This window comes from Hakea prostrata, chromosome 7, assembly GCF_041222555.1.
Source record: "Hakea prostrata isolate BN-2017 chromosome 7, UWA_Hpros_2, whole genome shotgun sequence".
NCBI classification, from domain to species: Eukaryota; Viridiplantae; Streptophyta; class Magnoliopsida; order Proteales; family Proteaceae; genus Hakea; species Hakea prostrata.
The window spans coordinates 20,616,050-20,642,731 of record NC_142606.1 but is presented as its reverse complement, the minus strand read 5'-3'; the positions used below and the strand labels follow the sequence as shown (position 1 = coordinate 20,642,731).

The following is a 26,682-nucleotide window of genomic DNA, read 5'->3' as shown; positions in this document are numbered from 1 at the left end:
TATTTTTAAATTTTTTTCCAAAAAATATTTTTCACATTGAGCGTCACTGTTTTTTGTGGTCAGGGATCAGAAAGTCGCTGATCCGGACTCCTGGAAACCTCCCACTGCCGCCGCTGTCCCCTCCCCTACCCCCGCCCCCACATTCCCTGCCGGCGACCACGCAATATCCTGGGGTTGACGCTGGCATACATTGCTGGGGTTTTCCATTACTTACGTTCTTGACTGATATGAGCAGTGATTACACTAAATTACATCATAGAAATCGAAGAGATAGATGCAAAGCTCATTTCATTTCATTTGTGACTAGAGTTGCAAAGAAAACGACGAAGGTGCCAAGAGAATAAGTGATTGTTGTGGGTGATTGAACTTTTAGGGTTTTGATTCATAAGAACTCAAAAGGGGCGATAGTGGAGGGAACCAATTTCAACTCTTGACCCGCATTAGCCACTGGCAGGACACCGGAGGGGAAGAAGGAGAGACCCAACTGCTAAGTGATTTTGGAGTGCAGTGCAGTGCAGTGGATAAATTCATTTTCCGCAGCTTCTAGAGTTGCAGAAAATATGGTCGCGGTTTCCACCTCTTCCTTCACTCTGGCGACCCCGTTTCTGCTTTCCTATCCCAACTCCGTTAGACCCAACTTACAGTTCCATTACTCTTTACAAACGCCATCTGATAGAAGAAGAGTTAAAGGAAGGTGGACCACCGTAAACAAACGGGATTACCCAAAGTGGGCAGCTTCCACCGACCACGTACAAGAGCTTTCCGACGCTACTCCTGAAGAACACGAGAACGTTTCAAGGGCAACTTTGATATGGAGAGCTATCAAGTTTCCTATTTACTCTGTTGCTTTTATTCCCCTCACTGTAACGTCTATACTTTATTATTATTTTTTTGTCTCCTTCTTTTTCAGTCCCCTCAGGCTTCTACTTGACAGTACTGCCGGTCTTGTTGTTTCCCTTTGTGAAACTGAATACGTTTTTTTTATTTAGTCTTTTGTATCTGCTGTTCTCACCAATTAGCAAGCTTGTCAACTGATTAATTTCCTGTTTTGATTGGATATATCTGGTATATCTGCTGTGTGTGTACTGGACACAGTTTTGACTTTTGAGCTCAGTAGCTACTACTCTTTCTTGTGTTAATTTGTTCCTTCTGTGTTTATGGGACGCAGCATTTTGAAGCTCTGAATCCAAAGAATTGATTTCATGGTGCTGAGGATTTTTCTAATCCCAAACCACACCATTCAAATATCATAATTAGCCCTTTATACTGAAATATGGAATTTGATTCTCTCATCCGGAAGAACTTTATGTAATGGAACAAATTAAGGCAGAACTGAGCTCAATAGTGTAGTTTCAAATTTTTAGGGACTAGGAAACGAGAAAACCTCTCTCTCTTCACGGCCACCCACCTGCAACCTTTTACTCAGACACCATAATGGATTAAGAAGACTTTCAATTCTGCAGAGACCTGAGATACATTTTTGGGGAAGTAAATGATCAATCTGAGTGTATAAAAATATGTGGGAGGAATTTGTGACTGTTCACTTTTTTATAATGTTTTTTAATGCTTATACATGAACTGAAACTAGTTAATATAATTTGAATCTTCATTATCTTGGTTGTTGTAATTCCACCTTAATGGGTTAATGGAGTTTTTGTATGATTTAGGTCAATTTATTTTGGTCTTCACCAAGCTCCCCCCCCCCCCCCAAAAAAAAAAAAAAAAAAAAAAAGAAAGAAAGAACTTTTTCCACTTTTTTTAACATCATTATGGCTGATCCTTGCTTCTTCTTGATTGCTACTTATGCTTTCTATGTACATCATCAGGTTACTGTTGGTCTTTACTTTTTAACTTTGATGATGCTCTATTTCTTAGTTCCCTCACTAAGGGATATTATAGTCAGGTTTTAAACTGGGTATTCTCATTAAAAGAACCCACAATTGTGAAGTAGATTTCTCAGATCGGAAATCTATAAGCACTCTGTATTCACCACTCTCAAATGTTATGCTTCTCTTGTTATTAGCTAAGGAACCACCTTTTTCAGTTACTGCACATGGAATGGCTTTATTGACTTCTTTACTTTCTGGTGACAGGTGGGTACTGCAGCTGCATATTTGCAAGCAGGCCAAGTTTCTGCCAGACGCTATGTTGTACTCCTGTTTTCATCCGTTCTTATCATCACTTGGCTCAACTTGAGGTCAGATGTGATGCTATACTTTAGGATGTGAATTAAGTCCAGTAGGTATTGTATCAAGCTGACGGTGTGCGTAAAATGAGAATTATGTGTGGTTGGTACCAGAGACAGTTATCAAGAAACATAAGGTGCAAGGTTCAACTCAGTTTTGAGGCTGGGTTCGACCATCCTCAAAACCGAGATGGTTACCAAAATTTCAGTTGAAACTTGGGAATTTTCCTAGGTATTTTGCGGCACCATGTTTCGGAGATTTTTATAGGTTTTTTTGTCTGATTTCTTGGATATTAACTATTTAAAGCATAAAAGACACAATGAAACATGCATTTTGCTAAAAAAGCCTAGGAAAAGTTATCAGTCAAGTGTTAATATACATTAAAGGTTTCAAGATTTACAAACTTTGTAAAATTGAACAAATAGTACTGCATACATTAGATGTTTGATACAAACTTACAATTACAATAACGAAACTCCCAGGCTTCAGGTTCCAAGTTGAGTGCTGGGTGGATCCATCGTTTAAGATGCGTAGTACTCTGGATACTGGACAAAACCAGGCCATCTCATGGTATGCCTATTCTTTTCCAAGAACTTCGTCACTACCCTTCCATAGGTGGCCTCATCAACATAAGCTATTTATCCCAGCCTATGCAATGTGTCATCAGGCAATGGACTATAACTCAATAATGATAACTAAATTGGCATAATTGGGAATGATGTTCCTGATGAATATAAAAAAATAAGGACTATCGCCATGGTGCAAACAACAAACAAGGTGAAGGAAGGCGAAGGAGTGATATTTTTGAGTGAAAAAGAGGTTGAAGGAGGCAAAAGGGCAAAATTGGGGGAAATCCTTGAAATTTCAATCAGCTTCATCGAACTTGACTGAGATTTGGGACTTTAAAGAAATGTTTCGTGGTCGAAATTTTGACCATCTAGGTCGAAACCAGGGAGAAAAAAAACTCCCCCCAGTTTCATTGCAGCTAGGCAAAAAACCAATTTTGGTGGTTTCAACCGAAATTTGGACTATGGTAAGGTGTGAACAGAAATACAGCTTTCAGAAGTATAAAAACTGATATCACTATATGTTTGTAATTAACTAGCTGAAGTACGGAAAATTCCCAATTATGCTTTAAAATCCATATTGGACTCCACTGCCCTTGATAGGAAACTGTTAATTCATAACTTTAGATTTGTTGGGAATACTCTATATAGAATTGTTCTGGAAACAGGCGAAAGGCTGGATACACTTTTCCTCCCCATGCCCAACAGTGGTGGGGCACTTGCGAACTAGGTTTTTTCCTCCCCCCTCCCCCCCCCCCCCACCGAAGGAAAAAAAGGAAAAAAACTCTGTAGAGAAATTTCTTGATTTAGTAATGATGATGGGTAGATTCTAATCATGAGGGTAAAGGACTGAAGAGTGCAATTTTCCAGAAAAACTTCATTAGTTAGTTGCCCTAAGGTTTTTTTTTTTTTTTTTTTTTGTGGATTTAGGAAAAATATTTGAGGGGGTGAGGGCAGGCACAAGAAACATCCTTAACATGGATTTATGACTGATTAGGGTGCAAAAAAGGCTAAGATTTTAGCCATTTTTCTTAGGGTATGTTTGGCTATGAGGAAATTATGGAAATGGGAAACCTGGATAGGAAAAAAAGGTAGAAATGATGGGTTTTATGGATATCAAGTGGATTCAAGATTTGAGATTGTTGGATTAGTGGGTAACTAGGAAACACAAAATTAGGAGGTAAGTAGTGAACTAATTAGAGCTAATTAGAGTAGTTTCAATACATAACAAGTTTCAGGAAAGTTGTTTTAAGTGGTATGGAGATGTACAATGGAAGCCTTGGAATGGTCGAGTACAGAAGGTTTATTTGATTCAGCTTGAAGGAGCTGGAAAGACCAAGAGGATAGGCCTAAAATAACCCCATGTTCAGTGGTGAGGAAAATCATGCATAGCTTAGGAGTAGTAAAAAGTATAGCTCTAACTCTAAGCATAGTTGATTGGGGGGAAAAAGATCCATGTAACAAACAATATTTAGTCAGTATAAGGCTGAGGTGATCCTAACATATAGGATCGTTGAACGGTCTGAGAAATCCTGACTTATGTTATAGTGAGTTAGTGACATTGCCAGATTTAATTTATAATAATAATATGACCAGACAAAGGGAGAGATTCCCAATGTGGGATTATTACAGAAAATATACCAGAGACGATTCTACCCTTATGAATATAACTGTATTACAACACCCCCCTCAAGTTGGTGCATATATGTTTATCATGCCCAACTTGCTAGTAATATTACTAAAAGCTTTAGTACTCAATACTTATTGTAACCAAATCAGCCCTCTGGTTGTCAGATGACACAAAGGAAATATGAATCAATCCATACTTAAGCTTCTCCTTGATGAAGTGTCTATCAATCTCCACATGCTTGGTTTTATCATGCTGCACTAAATTATGAGCTATATTGATTGATGACTTGTTGTCCAAATGCAATTGTATAGATGTTTCAGAATCTGGTCCAAGGTCTTGAAGTAGTCCTTTTAAGTTTTAACCATAATGCCTCACAAATTCCTTGTGCTATTGCTTTAAACTCGCTTCAGCCAGAGGACCTAGCAACCATTGCTTGTTTTTTACCCCTCCAGGTCACTAGGTTTCCTCCCGCATAAGTGCGATACCCAGTGGTAGATCTTCTATCATTCGGACATTCTACCTAATTTGCATTTGTACATGCCTCATCTTCATGTGCCCATGAGGGGAAATCATTATTCCTTTTCCTGGAGTTGCTTTCAAGTACCTTAAGATTTGGTAAACAACATCTAGGTGTGAAGAATGGGGATCATGTATGTATTGGCTCACCAGATGAACTACAAAGGTGATATCTGGTCTAGTGTGAGACAAGCAAATCAATCTCAACTAACTTTTGATAGCTGGTCTTGTGCACTAGTTCTCCTTCTTTAGCCTTTAAGTGCAAATTGGGCTCAGTGGGTGTCTCAGCTGGTTTGCACCCTAACATCCCAGTCTCTGTCGACAAGTCCAGAGTGTACTTCCTTTGAGAGAGAGGGAATACCACTAACCGAGTATACCAATTCAAGACCTAGGAAATGTCTAAGTTTTCCCATATCTTTGTATTGAAGAATGCGTAGAAGCACCACCGCATCAGCCTTGGTGTGCAAGCTTACCATTGTGGATATTTCCTTTTTGGATATGTTGCATTACCTTTTGTTTTTGGTGTAGGAATCTTGGTGAAAAAGGTTTAGGAGTTTTAGAAAGCATACTTTTTAGTTTTCTGTTAGTTACTAATTTTAGGACTTTCCTTTTCTGCAGTTTCTATTTTGGACAGATCTTAGGAGTTAGAATACTAGAAATTTCTATCCACAGATTGTAGCTTTTATTTCAGTTTTTTGAAGAACATGTTTCTTGTCTCTTAAGTTGTAGTTTTAGTATTGAAAGTTATAAATAGAGGAAGCTTGCAATCCTAGTTCTTCTTGCTAGAATCGTAGGCCTTTACTGTGGTTCTTCTCTCATCTTCTCTTTTGTTGTTGTTGTTCTTCTTCGGGCACTGATTTGATTCTTTAAAGCTTATTTTCTAACATGGCATCAAAACTTTATTAAATGAAAAATAGTACAGTTCGTCCTGTTGATATTGGTGACTTTCTTGTAATGGAGATTGAGGCCGTCCTACAGAGGTTCCCTCTTCATCCTCTTAACCGGCGGATTCTTCTAGTGGAGATCCTACTTCTATTTCAGATGACTTACACATTACCTTGATAAAAGGTACTCGTACTTGCACTTAAATTCTAATATTGTTTATCCTATTTCTAATTATGTATCCGTGTCTCATCTACCTCCCAACTTTCGTTGTCTTGCCCTTTCTCTATTTTTCATTTGTATTCCAACCCATTATAATGAGGCCCTTAAAAACCCTAGCTTGAAAGTTACTATGGATGTGGAAATGGATGCTTTACGGTCTTATAATATATAGTCTTTGGTAGACTTGTCCCTGGAAAAAATGTGGTTCATTGCCAGTGGGTTATATTGTTAAGTATCATTCTGATGGTACGGTTGAACAACCCAAGGTTCGCTTGGTGGCTAAGGGCTACACATAAACGTATAGTGTGGACTACTTTGAGACTTTTTCTCTAGTACTAGACTTAATTATGTTCGTGTGTTGATCTCGTTAGCTTTTAATTATGATTGACCTCTCTTTCAGCTTAATATAAAAAATGCCTTATTGTATGGTGACCTGAATGAAGGAGTTTTTTTGGAGCAACCTCCAGGGTATGTTGGTTAGGGGGAGGATAGTACTCGTTTTCGTAGGCTTTATAAAGCCATTTATGGGCTTAAACAGTCTCCATGGGCTTGGTTTGAGAAATTAGCAAAGACAATGAAATTTTCTGGATTTGTCCAATGTTATTTTGATGTTATTCTGATCACTCTATTTTTGTTAGACGATAGGATGGTGGTGTTGTCATTATGACAATTTATGTTGATGACGTTGTTCTTTCAGGCAGTGACATTGGGGCTATGAATACAGTTAAGGCACACTTACAGACGTACCTCTAGACCAAAGAGTTGGGTAATTTACAGTATTTCTTGGGAATTAAGGTAGTTCGCAGTAAACGAGGAGTTAGTTTATCACAAAGAAAGTATGTGTTGGATCTTTTGACTGAAACCGACATACTTGCATCTAAACCTACTGACATTCCTATGGATCCTCAGTTAAAGTTAGGGCTAGATGATGACGACTTGTTGGATGATGTCCATTGTTATAGGAGTCTTATGGGGAAGCTTATTTATCTCATCGTTACTTATCCTGATATTTTTTATTCTGTTGGTGTGTTGAGCCAGTTTATGTAGTCTCCCAGGACGGCCCATTGGGATGCAGCAATGAGAGTATCTCAAAAGTGCGTCTGGGAAAGGGCTCATCTGTCAACCGAATTGGAGTATGGATTTGGTCGCCTTTTCAGATGTAGATTGGGTAAGATCTTTAGCTGATCGCCGATCTACTACTGGTTATTGTACATTTCTTGGTGAAAATTTTGTGATTTAGAGGGGGTAAGAAACAGTCCATTATTGCCTGATCTAGTGCGGAAGCAGAATATAGAGCCATGACCCACATAGCTGCCAAGTTACTGTGGCTTCGCTCCTTGTGGAGGAAATGGGGTTTCCAATTTCGCCCCTATGAAGATGTTCTGTGATAATCAAGTTGCTACTTATATTGCTAGTAAGCCAATATTCCATGAAAGGACCATTGTTGTCAAAGCGGCAAGGCGACCAAAGCGATTGGAGCTTCGGTTAGGTATTTAGGCGACAAACCGGCGCCTAGCCGGCAATAAGGCGACAAAAACGGTTGGGTCAATTTTTTTTAAAATATAACTACTTTTAAACTATTTTTCAATACAACTACTTTCTATAATAAGTTAAACAAATATTTAATAGTCACATTCATTAAAAAAAAAAAAGTATTCAAGAATCATAATTATGAAAAATTATTCAAAAAAAGAACATAAACATAAGTTCATCTCATCAAACCATGGTTGTCAAAGCGTTCGCCTAGGCATTTACTGATTCATTGATTTTTGATGTTGAGTATGGCTTATGCTTCACATTCTGTTGTCAACGGGCATAGGTCGCCTTGGCGGGAGTGTGGAGGCAGGTGCCCCGGAGCAAAAAATAGGTTCAATGTCACTTTGGGCCTTGGAGTTTCTTTGCAGATTGAACGTCAATTAAGCGGTTGAAAAACCGTTTTGCTGCCTAGGCAGACGCTTTGACAACTATGGAAAGGACAAAGCATATAGAGGTAGATTGTCATCAAGAATAAACGGATTAGGACTCCCTTTGTAGGTTCTGCTGATCAGCTAGCTGACTTATTTACTAAAGCCCTATTTGTTGCAAGCTGGGCATAGGAGACTTGTATGCTCTAACTTGAGGGGGAGTGTTAAAGCATGCGTAGAAGCACCAAGGCTGCTGCCTTGGTGTGCAAGCTTACCATTGTGGATATTTCCTTTTTGGATATGCTTGATTACTTTCTATTTTTGGTGTAGGAACCTTGATGAACAAGGTTTGGGAGTTTTAGAAAGCATACTTTCTAATTTTTTGTTAGCTACTAATTTCAGAACTTTCGTTTTCTATAGTTTCTGTTTTGGATAGATCTTAGGAGTTAGAATACTACAAATTTCTGTCCACAGATTGTATTTATTTTATTTCCTTATTTTAGAGGACTAGTTTCTTGTCTCTCAAGTTGTAGTTTCAGCATTGAAAACTGTTGAAGTATACGTAAATTTGAGAGTTTTACTGTTCACGTTACTGTTCACGCGAACAGTGTTTATACTGTTCACGCAAACGGTAAAAACAGTTTTTACTGTTCACGTGAACAGTATTATGCTATTGTTTTGATTATATTTTCTATTTCTAATGTGGGAATCTTGCTACATAAGTTTTGGGAGTTTTTAGAAAGCATAGTTTCTATTTTGGTGGTAGTTTCTATTTTTAGAACTTTCTATTTTAGGAGTTAGGAAGTTACTAAAGCTGTAATATTTTGTTTCCTTCTTCTGGAGGACAATTACTTGTCTCTCAAGTTGTATTAGATTCATTAGAAGCTATAAATAATAGTGCTCTGTGATTCTAGACTCTTTAGCTAAGAATCACAGGTCTTTTCTACTGGTTCTTCATCTCTCTTTTCTCTGTTCAAGTTCAACTGCTATTTTGATTGTTTAAAGCTTGTTTTCTAACATGGCATCAGAGCTTTTTTTGAATCAAAATAGTGTTGTTCTCAATATTCTCTTCTGAAATTCTTTTTTTTCTTTTGTTTCCTTGGTGTGCAGCCACCTAATGCTGTATATTATGGACTGTTAGATCAGATATTCATGTGAACTGATCTTCTCTACCTATTACCTTACTCTTACACGTACCAGAACTTGAATACCATTGTTACCTCTTTTTTTCTCCTATTCTGTCCTAAGGTTGCAGAATTTTTTTTTGTGTTCTTTCTACTTCAAGTTTTGGAAATTGATTTGAGTGATATCTACCTCAGTTTAATGTCTTCACTTACACATGACTCAATCATGAGTACGGCTGAAGCAAAAGGATCTCAAGGAGATCATGTAAACGTTCAAATTACATCTATCAAGCTCAAAGGTAGTTCTAATTACTTGTTGTGGTCACAAGCGGTTCGGAAAGGTAAGCTTAAGTTCATTGAGGATGAACCTCCTACTGAGACTGACAAATCTTATTTTAGTTGGATCCAAGATGATGCAATCATCAAAATTTGGATGTGGAATAGTATGGAACCTGATATTGCAGCGAATGTTATGTTCCATAAGACTGCAAAGGGAATATGAGATGATTTGTAAGAGACTTATTCCCAAGCTAAAAATATGACTCGGATTTTTAGTATTTATGAAAAGCTATTTCAATTTCAGCAAGCTGACAAGTCTTTGCAGGATTATTACAACTCCTTTAAAGGCATGATGGAGGAGTTGAATGTCTTTCAACCTCTCACCACTGATATAGAGAAGCTTAAGGCCCAACGGAATGAATTTTTTGTTTCTAAGTTTCTTGCAGGATTGAACCCTGAACTGAAATCTTTCAAAGGACATCTTCTTGCTGGTGAGCATGTCCCTAATCTTAGTGAAGCATATTCTAGACTTCAACGTGTTGCCTTGCCTGAAGGGAGTTCTCCAAAAAAAAGTTCTAAAGGAGAAAATTCAGCCTTCACTACCTCTTATGGAAGGGGACGTGGTCGTGGTTCAGGGGGAGTTAGTAGGTCTTCTGGAGGTCGTGGTGTTCAACTGTCTGATAAGACATCTTGACTTTGTACTCATTGCGGTAAAACATGGCACTTAGTGGAAGCTTGTTGAGCCAAATATGAAAAACCAGAGTGGGCCAAGCACCCTACCAATCATGCCGTTTCTAATGGTGGTACTGATACTGTAGCAAACAACGATAGTGGTTCTGGATCTTCTTCAGGGGACTTGTCTAAGACTCTAAGAGATGATGTAAGCCAAATCCTTTGCCGATTGCAAAATATTGAAACTGGCGCTTCCACATCCACTAGTACTTTTGCTGCCACACTTTCTCATGCAGGTAACACAGCACTTCTCACTTCTACTCCCACCCCTTGGATCATCGATTCAAGGGCCTCTTCCCATATGACTGGTAAGTCATCACTTTTTAGCTCTTTTTCTAAATCTACCACTAAAAATTCTGTTGTCATAGCTAATGGGACTTCCACACCTATTCTAGGCTCTGGAAGTGTTTCTCCTACACCTTCTCTTACTTTATCATCCGTACTTCATGTTGCTAACTTTCCTTTTAACTTATTATCTGTTAGTCAATTAACTAAAGCACTAAACTGCTCTGTGACTTTTACTCCCACTTATTGTGTTTTCCAGGACCTTCACACGAGGAAGACGATTGGTGGAGGGTGTGAAATGAACGGACTCTACTATCTGGACTATGCTACCCCTATTGCGGCTCTTTCTGATGATTGTGTAGATGCTCTCCAGTGGTACTGTCGTTTAGGCCATCTGTCTTTACCTAGATTAAAAATTTTACTTCCTTCTTTAAATCAGTGTCTAGATTAAATTGTGAAGCGTGTGAGTTAGGGAAGCATCATCGTGCCACCTATCCTCCACGCTCTATCTCTCGTAGTGAGTCCTTATTTTCTCTTGTTCATTCCGATATTTGGGGCCCTTGTAGAATTAGTAATAGGCATGGTTTTCGATATTTTGTTACTTTTGTGGACGATTTCTCCTGTCTTACGTGGTTGTATCTTTTAAAGGATCGGACAGAGTTCTTAACTACATTTAAAGGTTTTATTTATGAAATTTGGACTCAATTTTCTCTTCCTATTAAAATTTTTCGTTCTGATAATGCTTTAGAATATGTGCAATATGATATATCTAACTTGTGTGATTCTCTTGGAATGATTCATCAAACCAGTTGTTCATTCACCCCCCAACAAAATGAAGTGGTTGAATGCAAAAATTGCCACCTCTTGGAGGTTGCAAGCGCTATTTTGATTCAGATGAATGTTCCAATGAGTTACTGGTGTGATGCAATTTTGATTGCTGGTCATTTAATTAACCGCATGCCTATGCCTTAACTTTCTAAAAAATCTCCTTTTTCAATTGTTTTTCCCAATAGAGAATCGTTTTCAGTTCCACCCAAAATTTTTGGTTGTGTGTTTTGTTCACATACCACATCCTTTGGATAAACTTTCCCCCCGTTCTATTAAGTGTATTTTTCTTGGGTACTCACGCACTCAAAAAGGTTTTCGCTGTTATGATCCGGTTCTTCGCAAACATCTTACAAGTGCAGATGTGACCTTTTTTGAAGACACTCCTTATTATCTAAGTCAATCTGTGTCTGTTGAAAACTGTGTTTTGGATGATACTCCTCCTATTCCCTCTTTAGTTCCTTCCACTAGCATTGTTCCTCTACAGGTTTATCAGCGAAGACATAAGTTGCCAGAACATATTGTGGATAATAGAGTTCCTCCTAACAATATTAGCGGCTCTCCTTTAGTGGAGCCTGAAGCTGGCCCTACGGATGTTCCTTCTTCATCCTCTCCACCGGCGGATTCTTCTAGTGGAGATCCCACTCTACCTTCAGATGACTTACCAATTGCTTTAAGGAAAGGTACTCGTACTTGCACTTTACACTCTAACATTGTTTATCCTGTTTCCAATTTTGTTTCTACCTCTCATCTTCCTCCTAGCTTTCGTTGCCTTGCTTTGTCTATGTCTGCTGTTCATATTCCAACCCATCATACTGAAGCTCTTAAAATTCCTGGCTGGAAAGCCGCTATGGATGTGGAAATGGATGCTTTACATTCTCGTTATACATGGTCTTTAGTCAACTTACCTCCTGGGAAAGATGTGGTCCGCTATCGGTGGGTGTATACTATTAAGTACCATTCTGATGGTACAGTTGAAAGGCTTAAGGCCCGCTTGGTGGCTAAGGGCTATACACAAACATATGGTGTAGATTATTTTGAGACTTTTTCTCCGTGGCAAGACTTAATTCATGTCTGTGTCTTGATATCTTTGGTCTGTGAATTATGATTGGACTCTTTTTCAGCTTGACATAAAAAATGCATTCTTATATGGTGATCTTCATGAAGAAGTTTACATGGAGCAACCTCCAGGGTATGTTGCTCAGGGGGAGGACAATGTTCGTGTTTGCAGGCTTCATAAAGCGATTTATGGACTCAAACAGTTTCCACGGGCTTGGTTTGAGAAATTTAGCAAGACTGTGGAGTCTTTTGGTTTTGTACAGTGTTATTCTGATCACTCTATGTTTGTTAGACGGCAGGGTGATTGTGTTGTCATTATGACAGTTTATGTTGATGATATTGTCCTTTCAGGCAATGATGTTGATGCAAACCATACAGTTAAGGCACACTTACAAAAATCTTTCCAAACCAAAGATTTAGGTGATTTACAATATTTCTTGGGGATTGAAGTGATCCGCAGTAAAAAAGGAGTAAGTTTGTCACAAAGAAAGTATGTGTTAGATCTTTTGACTGAGACTGGCATGCTTGCAAACCTAGCGACATTCCCATGGATCCTCAGTTGAAGTTAGGACGTGATGATGGTGACTTGGTAGATGATGTCCATCGTCACAGGAGTCTTATTGGGAAACTTATTTATCTTACTGTTACTCGTCCTGATATTTCTTATTCTGTTGGTGTGTTGAGACAGTTTATGCAGTCTCCTAGGAAGGCTCATTGGATGCAGCGATGAGAGTGCTTTGGTACCTCAAGAGTGCGCCCGGAAAAGGGCTCATCTATCGACCAAATCGGAGTATGGACTTGGTTGCCTTTTCTGATGCAGATTGGGCTGGATCCGTCATTGATCGCCGGTCAACCACAGGTTATTGTACTTTTCTTGGTGGAAATCTTATGACTTGGAAGAGTAAGAAACAGTCCACCATTGCTCGATCTAGTGCTGAAGCTGAGTATAGGGCTATGGCCCACACCGCTGCCGAATTAATGTGGCTTCGTTCATTGTTAGAGGAAATAGGATTTCCAGTTTCTGCCCCTATGAAAATGTTTTGTGATAATCAGGCATCCACTTACATTGCTAGTAATCCAGTGTTCCATGAGAGAACGAAGCATATAGAGGTAGATTGTCACTTTGTGCGTGATGCAGTGAAGAAGAAGCTTATAACAACTCCTTTTGTGAGCTCTATTGACCAACTAGTTGATTTGTTCACCAAAGCTCTGTTCAGACCAAGTTTTCAGTCTATCTGTTGGCAACTGGGAATGGGAGATTTGTATGCTCCAGCTTGAGGGGGAGTGTTGAAGTATACGTAAATTTGAGAGTTTTACTGTTCATGTGAACAGTATTATGCTATTGTTTTGATTATATTTTCTATTTCTAATGTGGGAATCTTGCTACATAAGTTTTGGGAGTTTTTAGAAAGCATAGTTTCTATTTTGGTGGTAGTTTCTATTTTCAGAACTTTCTATTTTAGGATTTAGGAAGTTACTAAAGCTGTAATATTTTGTTTCCTTCTTCTAGAGGACAATTACTTGTCTCTCAAGTTGTATTAGATTCATTAGAAGCTATAAATAAAAGTGCTCTGTGATTCTAGACTCTTTAGCTAAGAATCCAAGGTCTTTTCTACTGGTTCTTCATCTCTCTTCTCTTCTTCTTCTTCTCTCTTTTCTCTGTTCAAGTTCAACTGCTATTTTGATTGTTTAAAGCTTGTTTTCTAACAAAAACTATAAGTAAAGGAAGCCTACGATTCTAGTTCCCTTGGTAGAAGCGCAAGCCTTTGCTATGATTCCTCTCTTATCTTCTTCTCCTTTATTCTTCTTCTTCTTCTTCTAGCACTGATTTGATTCTTTAAAGCTTATTTTCTAACGCCTTGATTTCAAATTTAGCTCCCAAAAAAGTCTTTAGGGCTGAAATTCCTTCTTTTTATTCCTTGTGATAGCAATGTCATCTATGTACACCAATAGTACAATTGTGTGAGAGTCATTCTCCTTGATGAACAAAGTATGATCAACAATACTCTATTTATAGCCAATAGACACCATGGCTGTATGGAACCTTCCAAACTAGGCCCTTGGGGATTGCTTCAACCCATACAAAGCTCTCTTCCACTTGCATACTTTTTCATGAGTTTCAATAGAGTTGTACCCTGGAAGTACATCCATATATACCTCTTCTTGAATTTCTTCCTAAAGGAGTGCATTTTTTGCATCAAGTTGTTGGGGACCCATCCTAGATTTACTGCACATAAGAGTACAATGACTGCACATAAGAGCACAACATGTACTGTATTCATCTTTGCAATTGTAGTAAAGGACTCTTGATAGTCAATCCTAAAAGTTTAGTGAACCCCTTGGCTACCAATCTTGTTTTATATCTCTCCACACTTCCATTTGCTCTGTGCTTAATGACAAACACCCACTTGCATCCAATGGTTCTGTTCCTTATAGGTAAGTTCACTAGATCCTACATCTTGTTTTTTTTTCCAGAGCTTTTATTTCTTCATCCATTGCTTCCTTTCAATTCGAGTGAGTCATTGCTTTCTGCCATGTGTTATGAATAGAAGTAGGGGACAAAGAAGAAACAAAGTTCTAAAATTCTGGGGATAGGGAATGAGATGAAACAAAGTTAGAAATTGGGCGCTTGGTGCATGCTTGTGGCTGTTTTCGCAATGCAATTAGTAAGTCTAAGGAGGGGTCAAAAACAGGGTCAAGATTTGACTTACTAGGAGTAGTCTCTTCAAGATTAGGAGGTGGAGCTTCAAATTGGTTAGTCACATTATTTTCTTTGATAAGTATTTAGAGGTGATTGCAGGGTAATTGTGCTTCCTCTGCACATCACTTCCTGGTCCATCATCAGTTGTTCCTGTCCGGTAACTCCATCTTCCAAGTGAGGATCTTCGACAAGAATATCAGCGGGAATGTCCATTGAAGGGTCAAGACCGGAACCTCTTCACTAACACTCTCTCCCTGAAGAGGTGTATAAGAAAAATAAGGAATTTGTCCTTGGAATACAACATTTGGAAACAAACATTTGGCAAGAGGGAGGATGATAACATTTATAGTCTTTTTGGTTAGCAGAGTAACCAAGAAATATGCACCGTAACCCACATGGATCAAACTTACTATAAAAATGATGATTTTTGCCAAAGGCAACACATCCAAATACTTTAGGTGGAATAGTAGAAGTTGTTGTACCTAATATGACTTCAAGGGGATAACAGTGTTGTAAAACCTAGGATGGCATCCTATTAATGAGATAGGCTGCGGTAAGAATGACATCACCCCAAAAATGATGTGGGACGTGCATGATGAACATTAGGATCCTCCATTTTGAGGTGGGGTGTCAACACAACTAGTCTCTTGAATAATCCCATGATTGACCAAATAAGGTGAAAATTCCCAACTCATATATTTAGTCCCATTATCAGTATAAAGTGTTTTCACAATGGCTCCAAACTGAGTACTAACCATTTTATGAAATATTTTAAAACAAGAAAAAACTTCACTTTTCTTGGTGAAGCAAATAAACTCACGTGGTTCTAGTGCAACAATCAAAGAAAGTGGCAAACCTACGATAACAAGAAGTAGAAACAATACGAGGAGGACCCCAAGCATCTGAATGAATAATAGAAAATGGAATATTTATATGGTTATTAGAAATAGGGTAAACATGTCTAGTTTGCTTTGTCAAAATGCAAGCATTAGAATGAAAATTATTTAAATTACAATACTTAATCAAATTGGGATAAAGTTTAACTAAAGTAGGTAAGGGAATGTAGCTTTAACAACTATGTCGCTGGAATAAAGTAAATAAAATAGGAGAATTGGATCCGGAGATAGTAATCAATGCTGGTGGAGAACTGTCTAGCATATAGAGCCCCCTTGCCGTTTACCCCTCCCAATTGTACGCCTTTTTTCCCAGTCCTAAATACACAATAAAAGGGATAGAAAGTTATTTTGCAGTTCAAATCTTGAGTTATACTACTAATGGATAAGAGATTAATAAAAGTATTAGGAATATGCAAAACTGAAGATAACTATAAATAGGGTGAACAAATGATTAAACCCTTCCCAAAGACAGGGGAAAGAGAGCCATCGTCAATACGAACATTATAGTTAAGGGAAACAAAAAAATGGGAGTGAAAGAAAGTAGAAGAATTAGTTATATAACTGGTTGCCTTGGAGTTAATTATCCATGAGGAATTACTCAAGGACGCACTGTGACAACCAAAGGTACTTGAGGTGGGATGAGACCTCAGAGAAGGGAACCATGGCAAAAGGCAGCACTGGCACTAGAGGTTAGCGTGGAAGATGATTCTTCGAGTCTGTCCGTCAACTGGCGAAGATGCTGGAGCTCATCTGAGGAGAGAGGTGTTGGAATCATTAGGATCTTCTAGATTGGCTTGATTTGCAGGTGCTTGAGGATTTTCTCTTAGGTTAGAGTTCTGTCCCCCTCCACGGGAAGTAGCTACTTTACCATGTAACTTGCAGTGTTTGTCCTTGGTATGACGCTCACAGCCATTGTAGTGCCTAATTGGAGAATAAGAATAATCACCAATATGTGTGAGAGCCTCCTGTACCAGCAACTAAAGCATATCTCTCTGGAATCTGACAGTGGACCATTGCTATTCGGTGGCTGTCTTCGGTGTCAACCATGGCATAGGCTTGCTCCAGAGATGAAAATGTTCCCGTGAGAGGATGTGAGCCTGTATCTGATCATACTTAATGTTAAATCCAGCCAAAAAAATCATAGACACATAGTTAATCCTCCCACTTTTGATAGGCAGCAACATCAGTAGCGTAGGTTGGAGTGAAGCGACCATAGAAGTCAAGTGTTTGATAATCCCCACATAGTGTATTGTAGTATTGGGCAAGAGTAAGCTCCTGCTAAAACTTGAATTTTTAGTTGGATTTCAAAACAATGAGCATCATTCCCAACTTTAGAATAAATCTCCTTGACAACTTCCCATATGATGGCAGCACTGGGAAGCAAGAGATAAATTTTGGTACTGGGTTCAATGGAATTGAGTAAGAAACCCATTACCAAGCACTCATCGATTTCCCACTTGTCTTGTCTTGTATCTGGATTGGAGGGTTTTGTAGAGGTATTGTGAAGATGACCTGTAAGGCCGCGAGCACCCACTGCAAGAGCAACTGATTGAGACCATCAGAGATCGTAGGGGTGGGGTGAGGCGATGCCCTAGGATCCTTCTAAAGGGTGGAAGGGTGTTCGATGATGGAAGTCGTAGGGCCTAGCGGCCTCATGGTGATGATGTGATGGCCATAGGGCCTTGTGACAATGGTGCCAGTGGTCCAAGGCCACTATATGGGGTAGGCGATGGGTTTGGACAAGGGGGGGGGAGAGAGGTGTGGCAGAAATTCTAGGGTTTTTCTAGAGATTTCTTAGATCCGTGGGTCAGATATGTGGCTCTGATACCATGTTGAATGGTCTCAAAAATCTTGACTTATATTAGAGTGACATGGCCAGCCTTAATTTGTAATAATAATATAACAGACCAAAAAGAGAGATTCCCGGTGTAGGTTATTATAGAAAATATCCTAGAGACAATTCTATCCTTAATTCCTTATGAATATTAACTGTATTACAACAAGGATTGACTCTCATAACTAGAAAGTCAAACCATAGCAATTAAGCCCTTAAAATGGAGTTTTAGAAGAAACTGGCTGCTATTGTACGCTCTTTTCCCAGCATCCACTTTTCTTAGGTACTTTGTGATACTGAAAATTTTTCATCCTAGGTGTGTTAACCTATTTGACATCGTGATTGACCTTGACCATGGATTGAGGTTTATTAAAGACACATTCATTTTTGTATATCTTTGCACACATTATATCATGGTTACTTGACTTACTTCCCCTTGTTTTATTTTATTATTATTATTAAATTTTTTTTTGGGGGGGGGGGGGGGGAGTGGTGTTTGGGGGGGAATATAGCAAGGTACAGATCTCTCAGTCTTCTAGGAGTGGTAATAACTATTTTTCTGTAGGTTTTTTGGATATTTGTCTTAATTTTCTGGCTATTCGGTTGGTAAATGGATTGGCGTATGGTGCTGGTTTGCAACTGAGTTGCAGCTTTTGAGAAAGGCTTCTTTCCTCTTGATGCTTTTTATGGTGAAAAGTTGAGACCTAACTAACTCAACCCATAGATCATCGGAATGCATTTTGTCAAAACTCAATAGATATGTTTGTGTTTGGCCAAAAAAAGTAAAAATAAAAATAGATATGTTTGTAGCCTTGACCACACCATGATTATTTATTTTCTTGTCATTTGTTCTTTTCTTTTGGGTGGTGGAACAGTGGGGGAGGGAGGGGATATTTGGCATTCTACAGATCCGATTTCTTTTTTTTTTTTTGCCCAACTACAGATCCAATTTCTACCAGGATGTTGTCATAGCGGCATGTTTCTTAGGCATTTGTTGGACAATCGTATTAATATTCTTACTTCCTCACATTGAGATGAGGTGATAAATCAATGGTTTGGGGTTGGCAAGATGTTCAGGAATCCAGTATTCTGATCTTCAACTTTAAGTTGCTTATTGTCAGTAATTGCTAACCAATGTCAGAAGCGTTATTAATTATAATTCCATCAGAGATATTTTCTTTGGAAAGTCCTGACTCTGATTCATGGGCAGCAATGATGTTTATGACTTTGAAACTGGGGCAGATAAGAACAAGAAAGAATCTGTTGTGAACATGGTCGGCAGGTAAATTTTTTACACATCTTGTTCGCATTTCATATCTCTTTAGACTTAAATGCTATCTTTTTATTTTGGTAGTGAGAATTGATACCCAACTAATGATTTTTTGTCATGGCATTTCAAAAGTTGTACAGGGATACTGGTCACTGCTTATGCATTACTTTTCTTTGGCTTCATGGGACTTGTTTGGGCATCTGCTGAAGCTGGAAATGTTCAATCCATATTACTGTTGGCTTGTGCTATTATTTGTGGCTACATTTATCAGGTGGTGACTGAATTTTTATGTTTTGATTTTTCTTTGAAGTTATTCTTGAAACTGAAAGTAATGAAACATTGCATCTCCAATGTGGCTATTATGGTTCTTTTAATATCAGAAAAACTTGAGTATTAGAGCCAAAAAAGGCCTCCCAATGACATGCTGGTGGAATTGCCACCTAAAGGGTTCTTGCTCATTAGCTTTTGCTTTTCAACTTTATATGATGTGAACACAAAAGCCCCCTAGCTGTAATCCTAAGTGGGTCCCCCAGGATGGATCCAAGAAGCCTCCATAGGCTGGCTAAAACTTTTATAAGAGGTATTTTGGCCAATTTAGCCCTCAATTTACCTCTAAATTTGATTTAGGATTTATTCAAAAATTCACCGAGTTAGTTTGAGTTTGGTTAGGATTTGTTTGAGTATTTTATTTAAAATCAAAGTGGCTTTGAATGAGTCCTTAGTCAGTTGATATTAGACAAGATTCCTTATATTATCTGTTAGAAGTTTTGGATCAAAGTATAGTTCTATATGTATTGGGACTCTATCAATAAGGAGATCCTAGTTTGAGTCAGGATCTTTATTTTCAAGCTATAAATAGCTTTTTCATGTTGGTTATTTTGAGATTTGATGAATTGAAGATTTGAATATTTTATTGACTAAATGGTTGACAGGGTTCCTAAGAGGGGGACCTTGCAGTTGTCATTGTGAGAGCTTCTGAATTAATCCCAGCATTCAAACAAGCAAGCATTCAAATTCTAAAGCTTCAATCAATAAGTCCAGTAACCTTCTTCAAGTTCCCAGCAACCACGAAGTCATGGCCCCTCCCCTTCCCATTCCCCTTTCCTGCACAACCTAGAAGACCTTCCCCCTTCCACCGTAGCCTTCCCTACCCCTCCCCCTCTTGGTTGACCTAGGAAAGCCTCCCCATCCCATCGCAAATCACCCCTGCCCTTCCCCGTTATTTTCCTGCAACTTCAGCCCCATTTACAAGCCATCATGACCATTACCCTTTACTCGTCTTCCCCATGTCAGTATATCCCAGTCACTTTAGGAAATCCCAAATCCTGCCCTAAATCCCTCCTTTATCCTGCACTAGAATCGCAGGAACCTTTAGGCCCCATCCCTATTCTTAATTTCTTCAAAAAAACCCTATTTACTGGAGTTCAGAATTTCCTGCACTTCATCTTTTTCATGCGATTTGCAGAATTTTGATAAATTTCAGAAAACCCTAATGCTTAAATCTTAGTCTCTCCTTCTCTGAAACAACTTCTGACTTGTAGATCAACCATATACTCAAGTCTGATCTGCAGGCAGCAAGCTTAGCCCCTCTCCCAACCTTAGCCGAAACCCTAATTGCCCTAAAATTCAAAATTCAAATCTGAATTTCGACATCCAATAGAATTCAGATCTGAATTTCATTCCCAACAGGCTTGAATTGTTTCTAAAACCCTAACAAACCCCTCTACCTGTTATGGATGACTCCTTTACTTGGCATAATCTTCGTTCTGGGTCGGCCATAATTGCCTCCAAGTTGGACCGCTTCCTAGCGAATCCTTGGGGTATCGGCGGGGACTTTAATATTGTTAGATTCTCCCATGAGCGTGTTGGCGGCTCTCCTCCGGCCCCTTCTGCTATGGATGACTTTAATGCCTGTATTGATGACTTGGGTTTAACTGACCTTCGCTGGTCGGGTCACCCCCTTACTTGGCATAATCGTCTTTCTGGGTCGGCTAGAATTGCCTCCAAGCTGGACCGCTTCCTAGCGAACCCTTCTTGGCTTTCCTCCTTCCCCTTTTCCCACACTTCCTTCTCTAACTCCAATCTCTTTGATCACTCCCCTTGTTTTGTCCTGCTTTCGCCTCCCTCCTTTGGGCCTAAACCGTTCAAATTCTTTGACATGTGGACCTCGGATCCTTCCTTCCTTCCCATTGTTCGTGAAGCTTGGTCTATGCCGGTCCACTATTACTCCCTTCCTCTTGTTGCCTTTGCTTGCCGGCTCCGCAACACTAAGGAAGCCCTCAGATCCTGGAATTCCTCCTCCTTTGGCAATATCTCCTCTAGGACCTCCACCTGCAGATCGAGCCTTCAGTCCAGTCAATCCCTCCTTCAAAATGACCCCTCCAACCCCTTCCTGGTTGAGAATGAGAAATCCCTCTCAGCTGAGCTTTCTTCTCTCCTCGCTTCTGAGGAAAGCTTCCTCCGTCAGAAAGCTAGAATCCAATGGCTTGAGCTTGGGGACTCCAACTCTGCTTACTTCCATCGATCTCTCAAGGCCCGAAACAACTTTAACTCCATCCCCTCCCTCATCACTTGCAATGGCTTTTGCATTTCTGATTCCATTAGCATAAAGGCCGAAGTTGTCTCCTTTTTCTCCAACCTCCTCTCTCCTCCCTCGCTTCTGGCCCACTCTCCTCTTCCCCCCAACCTAATTAACAAAGTCCTCGATCCCTCCCTCGCCTCCTCTCTCTGTGCTATCCCCTCTAAGGAAGAAATCCTCCTTGCCATCCTTTCCCACAAATCCAGCAAGGCCCCTGGCCCCGATGGCTTCAGTATGGGTTTCTTCCATTCGTCATGGGATCTCATCGAGAGAGATCTTATTCATGCCATCCGTAGCTTTTTCTTCAATCCCTCTCAACTCTCCTACATTAATCAAACCTTCCTCTACCTCATCCCCAAAAAGCATGGAGCCTCCTCCTTCTCTGATTATTGCCCCATCTCCCTCTGTAACCTCATCCACAAATCCATCTAAAAAAGCGTAGCGAATAGGCTAAAAAAGGTTCTCCCATCCCTTGTTAGTATGAATCAATCTGCCTTCATCTCGGGCCGGAGAATCGCAAATAACGTTCTCCTTTGTGCGGAGATTGTCCGCGGCTTCAATAGTTCCGCCCACTCCCCTGCTACGCTCCTTAAGGTTGATCTGCACAAGGCCTTTGATTCCATTCGTTGGGACTTCATTAGCAATGTCCTCTCTTCTATGGGCTTCCCTCCCCCTTTCTTCCAGTGGATCAAAACCTGTATGTCCAATCCTAGGTTTTTTGTCATCGTCAATGGTTCTCCGGCTGGGTTCTTCTCTTCCTGGGTTGGAATCCGCCAAGGTTGCCCCCTATCTCCCTTCCTCTTCTCTCTTGCCTTGGAAAGTCCTCTCCCGTATCCTTCAGTCCAAAACCGATCAGCTTCTCATTTCCCCTACCCCTAAGTGCAAATCCTTTAACCTTACCCATCTTGCTTTTGTTGATGATCTCATGATCTTCTCCAAAGCGAACCATCTTTCTATCTCCTCCATTATCTCCGCCCTCTCCTAGTTTGAATCTCTCTCTGGCCTTCGGGTCAACCTAGGCAAATCCACCATCTTTCTCTCAAGTATCCCTGAGCAGCTTAGAGCCTCTCTTCTCCAGCTCTTAGGATTCTTGCCCGGTTCTTTTCCCGTGGTCTATCTTGGCCTCCCTCTCATTCCAGGCAGGCTCACTCTTCACCATTGCCTTCCAATGCTTGACAACATTCGTAAGAAATTGCAACTTTGGAAAGGCAAATTCCTTTCGTTTGCCGGCCTTGTGGTCCTCATTCATTCTGTGCTTCAGTCCACATACCTCTATTGGTGCGGAATCTTCTCCATTCCCAAGTCCATCATCCTTGCAATGGAATCTTTATTTTGTGCCTTCCTTTGAAAATGGCAAGAAGCCTCGCGCTTCATTCACCCAGTCAGCTGGTCTTCCATCTGTCGCCCTACCTCCAAAGGTGGCCTTGGAATCCGCCGAATCATAGATGTTAACCTAGCTTGCCTTCTCAAACTCATATGGAAAATTTCTTCAAAGCATGACTCTATTTGGGTTAGGTGGGTCTACTCTTATCTCCTCTGGTTGGATTCCATCTGGACTGTTTCCATTCCCTCCAACCCTTCATGGGTCTAGAGAAAAATTCTCTTGTTGTGCCCTCGCGCTATTTCCGCTATCTCCACCTCCATCTCGATTGGCTCCTCCACCTCCTTCTGGCTTGACCCGTGGCATCCGATGGGGATTCTCTTTAATCATTTTGGCCCCCGCACAGTCTCTGATACCCGCATCCCCAAATCCACCCCCTTATCAACCTTCATCTCCAATGGATCCTGGATCCCTCCCCCTCTTCCCATTCTCACACGGGTGTGGGACTCCCTCCCTCCCCTCTCCAGTTTCCCCCGCGACATCACCATTTGGCTCCCTTCTCCCACCAAATCCTTCTCCACCTCTTCGGCCTAGAACCTTCTCAGACCCCACAACCCAAAACCCCCTGGCTCCCCTTGGTTTGGTTAAAAAACCACATCCCTCGTCACTTCCTTACCCTTTGGAGAGCCCTAAACATTGCCCTCCCTACCCAATCCTTCCTCATTGGCCGCCACATACGTGTCAACCCGAACTGCATCCTCTGTTGGTCTGGAACGGAAAACCTTTAGCATCTTTTCTTCATTTGCCCTTTCTCCAGATCAATCTGGGGAAAAGCCATTGCTACCATTTGGCCATGTTTGAGGCGTTCCCTTGGGTTTGAGCGAGATTGGTCTTGGATTTTGAGAAACTTTTCAAGAACTTCCATTTGCGATCGGATCGGAAAGCTAGTGTTTTGTGCCTTGATCCATCATCTTTGGTAGGAGTGCAACCTTCGTAGATGGACTTCCAAATCTCGCTCTATTGATTTGATTTGGAATGTCATCTTTTTCGATGTCTCTTCTATACTGTCAGCTATCCCCCACCCCCCTGTTGATGATACCCCAAGGAACAGGCTTATTGTTGTCTCCTGGGGTCTCAATTCTTCTTTTCGGTCTTCTGATTAAAGACCTTGGTTGTTTTCCTCTTTCTCTTTAATATAATTATTTATTCATCCAAAAAAAAAACCCCTCTACCTGTTGCTGGAATTTCCTGGGCAGCCACAAGTCTAGGGAAATTACAGCTTTACTCTTTACCTTAGCTCTATGGTCACATCATTATATCTTCATTTTTGAGTGAAGGGGGTGGAAAGCGCTGGGTAGTAAAATTAACATTAATGTTAACTGAGTAAACTTGATGGTTGATCGACCTCTTAATATTGAAAACTTGCCCTTATTCTATGAAAGCCAAAGAAGAGCTTCTACAGAATTTGTTTCTTTTTGTTTTGTGTCCCCATTGTTTGGGATTATCCTGCTTTTAGATGGTGCAAATTCAGTAAGCAAATGTTTCCACTCTAGTCCATTTAATTCTCAGAATTACCAGATGGAGATTCACAATTTGCTGAAACTGCTTTCTGCAGTGCCCACCATTTCGGTTGAGTTACCAGGGATTGGGAGAGCCCTTGTGCTTTTCGGCCTTTGGTCCGTTTGCAACTTGTGCTTTCTACTTGATGCAGAGTAGGAGAAGGTTAGCTGGGTCTTTTAGTTCACTGCATACACCTAAGTTTGAATCACATGTTTCCTGAAATATCTAGGTCTTTTATATTTTTTTGTTAGTGAGATGCACATTCTTCCCCTAACTGGCACAGTTCTATCTGCATCTCTCCTCGTCGGATTCACCACATCTTTGATCCTTTTCTGCAGTCATTTTCACCAGGTGGGTCTATTTATATCTCTTTTCTATTTATCATCTGGATTTTGTATCAATTTTTCAATGTAGGGCTTCAGCTGATACAATTATTTTGGACTCAGGTTGCTGGAGATTTATCTGTGGGAAAGATGTCTCCTTTGGTAATAAAACATGATGATGCCTGTCAAACTTGTAGACAAATAAGCCATTTGACTTATTTTTTGTGATTGCAGGTTAGGATTGGCAACAGAACAGGTTCGAGGGTGGTGAAAGTTGCAATTGGAACTCTCTATTTGCTGCTCTTTCTGCTCTGTCTGAGCAAAGCCCTTCCTTTGACATGCCTCGTAAGTTGGTGGTTAATTTAGTCCCTTGGGACTCTACACTCTGATTTAACAAAGGCAGAATCTGATGTTTTTTCTGGACCTCTATACCCAAATTCTGTTGTTGGTCTTCATATGTTTTCCCACATTCTATTACTCTCTAATTGAATGACATTTTATTCTCCAGTTTCTCTGTGCGCTCACCCTTCCCATTGGGAAACTTCTTGTCCACTTTGTTGAAGAGAACCACAATGTGTGTAACAAAAAACTCCAGCCACCTCCCTAATCCATCTTTTTTCTCTCTGGGTTGCATCTCTTCAACATGCTGTTATTAACTTATGGTTTGGGATTTCTTTGTCCACCTTAATATATGCAGGATAACGCCAAGATCTTCATGGCCAAATATTATTGTGTTAGACTGCATGCTTTATTTGGAGTTGCATTGGCTGCTGGGTTGGTGGGTGCTAGAATTGTGACTGACAGATATGTGCAAAAGTCATTGTTTCCTTGACATTGTCCTGCAACTTGGTCTTCAAAGCGGGAATATGCGATGGACCTGATTTCTTGTCGAGGATGAGAGGGATCAGTGTAGTAGTACTTATTCAAAGATCCATTTATTGAATGAGTGTTGGACGGTATACTGATTGAAGATGGGAGAGGAGTGATTTGCTGCTACATCCTCTTGTGAAGTAACCTGGTGCCCTCAGATAATCCTTTGGAAGCCGGATTATGATTAGTACTGTTTTTGGAGCACCCACATAGGGGAAGCCTCAGCTGTGTTTTATGACCACTCAATTTATTGTAAAATGACTTCCAATTATAATAAATATGCAAATGGTTGGAATGCTGGGGACACAAACTCAACTTTTTTATCTGAAATTTATTATTGAAGACATTTCCTTTCCTTTCCTTTCCAATCCATCAATAATTTGTGGGGGCTGCTGCTATCTGGCTGAAGTAACTAATTCATCTGGCGGGACATCTTTACTTGGATCCTTTTGAAGCCTTTGATTGCATGTCGTTTAGATATAATACAGTCATCTCAGGTCTTGGAGTTGAGTATGCAACTTTATTACCCTTATTTTATGCATGCAGTTATAATATTTATATTCCAGCTAGCAATTGATCAGGTGTGTATAATTTTAAAGATTTTGGTCATGATTAGTTATAATCTCGCTCGAGATCTCATCATATCTCGCCCTATCTCACCATGGATCTTTTTGGAACTCTTCAATTTTTTTTGTGTGGATTTTGGCTGAATTTTCACTTGCAACTATACTTAGCACATCTATAACATCAAAGGAAGATCAATCATTCTCGACTTGTCTTATAAACTTATGATTTAATGACTTATATAGAACTTCTAATGGTTATATAATTTCATTATTCTATTCTTGAAAATTGAGATTGTTATATTCATATGGATGGAATTTTGTTAACATTAAGGTTGTTTGATGCATTTAATCCAATTGCTTTTCATTTATATGCCTTAAAGGTTCTACATTACATATTGTATAACCTTACATTCCCTAATCTTACAACATTTCAGTTTCACACTATGAGTAGACTTAGAAATCATACATAGGGTTGTTTTCTGATAAATCCAAGGCCACCAATGTGTTCAAAATGCCTTAAATAGTTTAAATATCAAGTGTCAACCTAATTGGG

General features: G+C 39.8%; 2 protein-coding genes across 3 annotated transcripts in view; both read left to right on the top strand.

Moving 5' to 3' along the window:
* LOC149010443 (SEC-C motif protein) overlaps positions 1-26,682 on the top strand; it is a 49,400-nt gene that overhangs the window by 17,970 nt on the left and 4,748 nt on the right. The gene's annotated exons all lie outside the window — the stretch shown is intronic.
* Positions 70-25,918, top strand: LOC149010444 (2-carboxy-1,4-naphthoquinone phytyltransferase, chloroplastic-like). 2 transcript variants are annotated; one of them, XM_089160356.1, is made up of 10 exons: positions 70-863; positions 2,094-2,197; positions 18,852-18,923; positions 19,044-19,182; positions 24,426-24,532; positions 24,622-24,721; positions 24,817-24,855; positions 24,928-25,038; positions 25,202-25,267; positions 25,391-25,918. In XM_089160356.1, exons 1-10 carry the CDS (start codon positions 561-563, stop codon positions 25,523-25,525), a joined length of 1,176 nt encoding a protein of 391 aa, XP_089016482.1. In that variant the 5' UTR covers positions 70-560; the 3' UTR covers positions 25,526-25,918. The 2 variants fall into 2 exon arrangements, with proteins under 2 accessions (XP_089016482.1, XP_089016483.1); XM_089160357.1 differs by lacking the exons at positions 24,426-24,532; positions 24,622-24,721.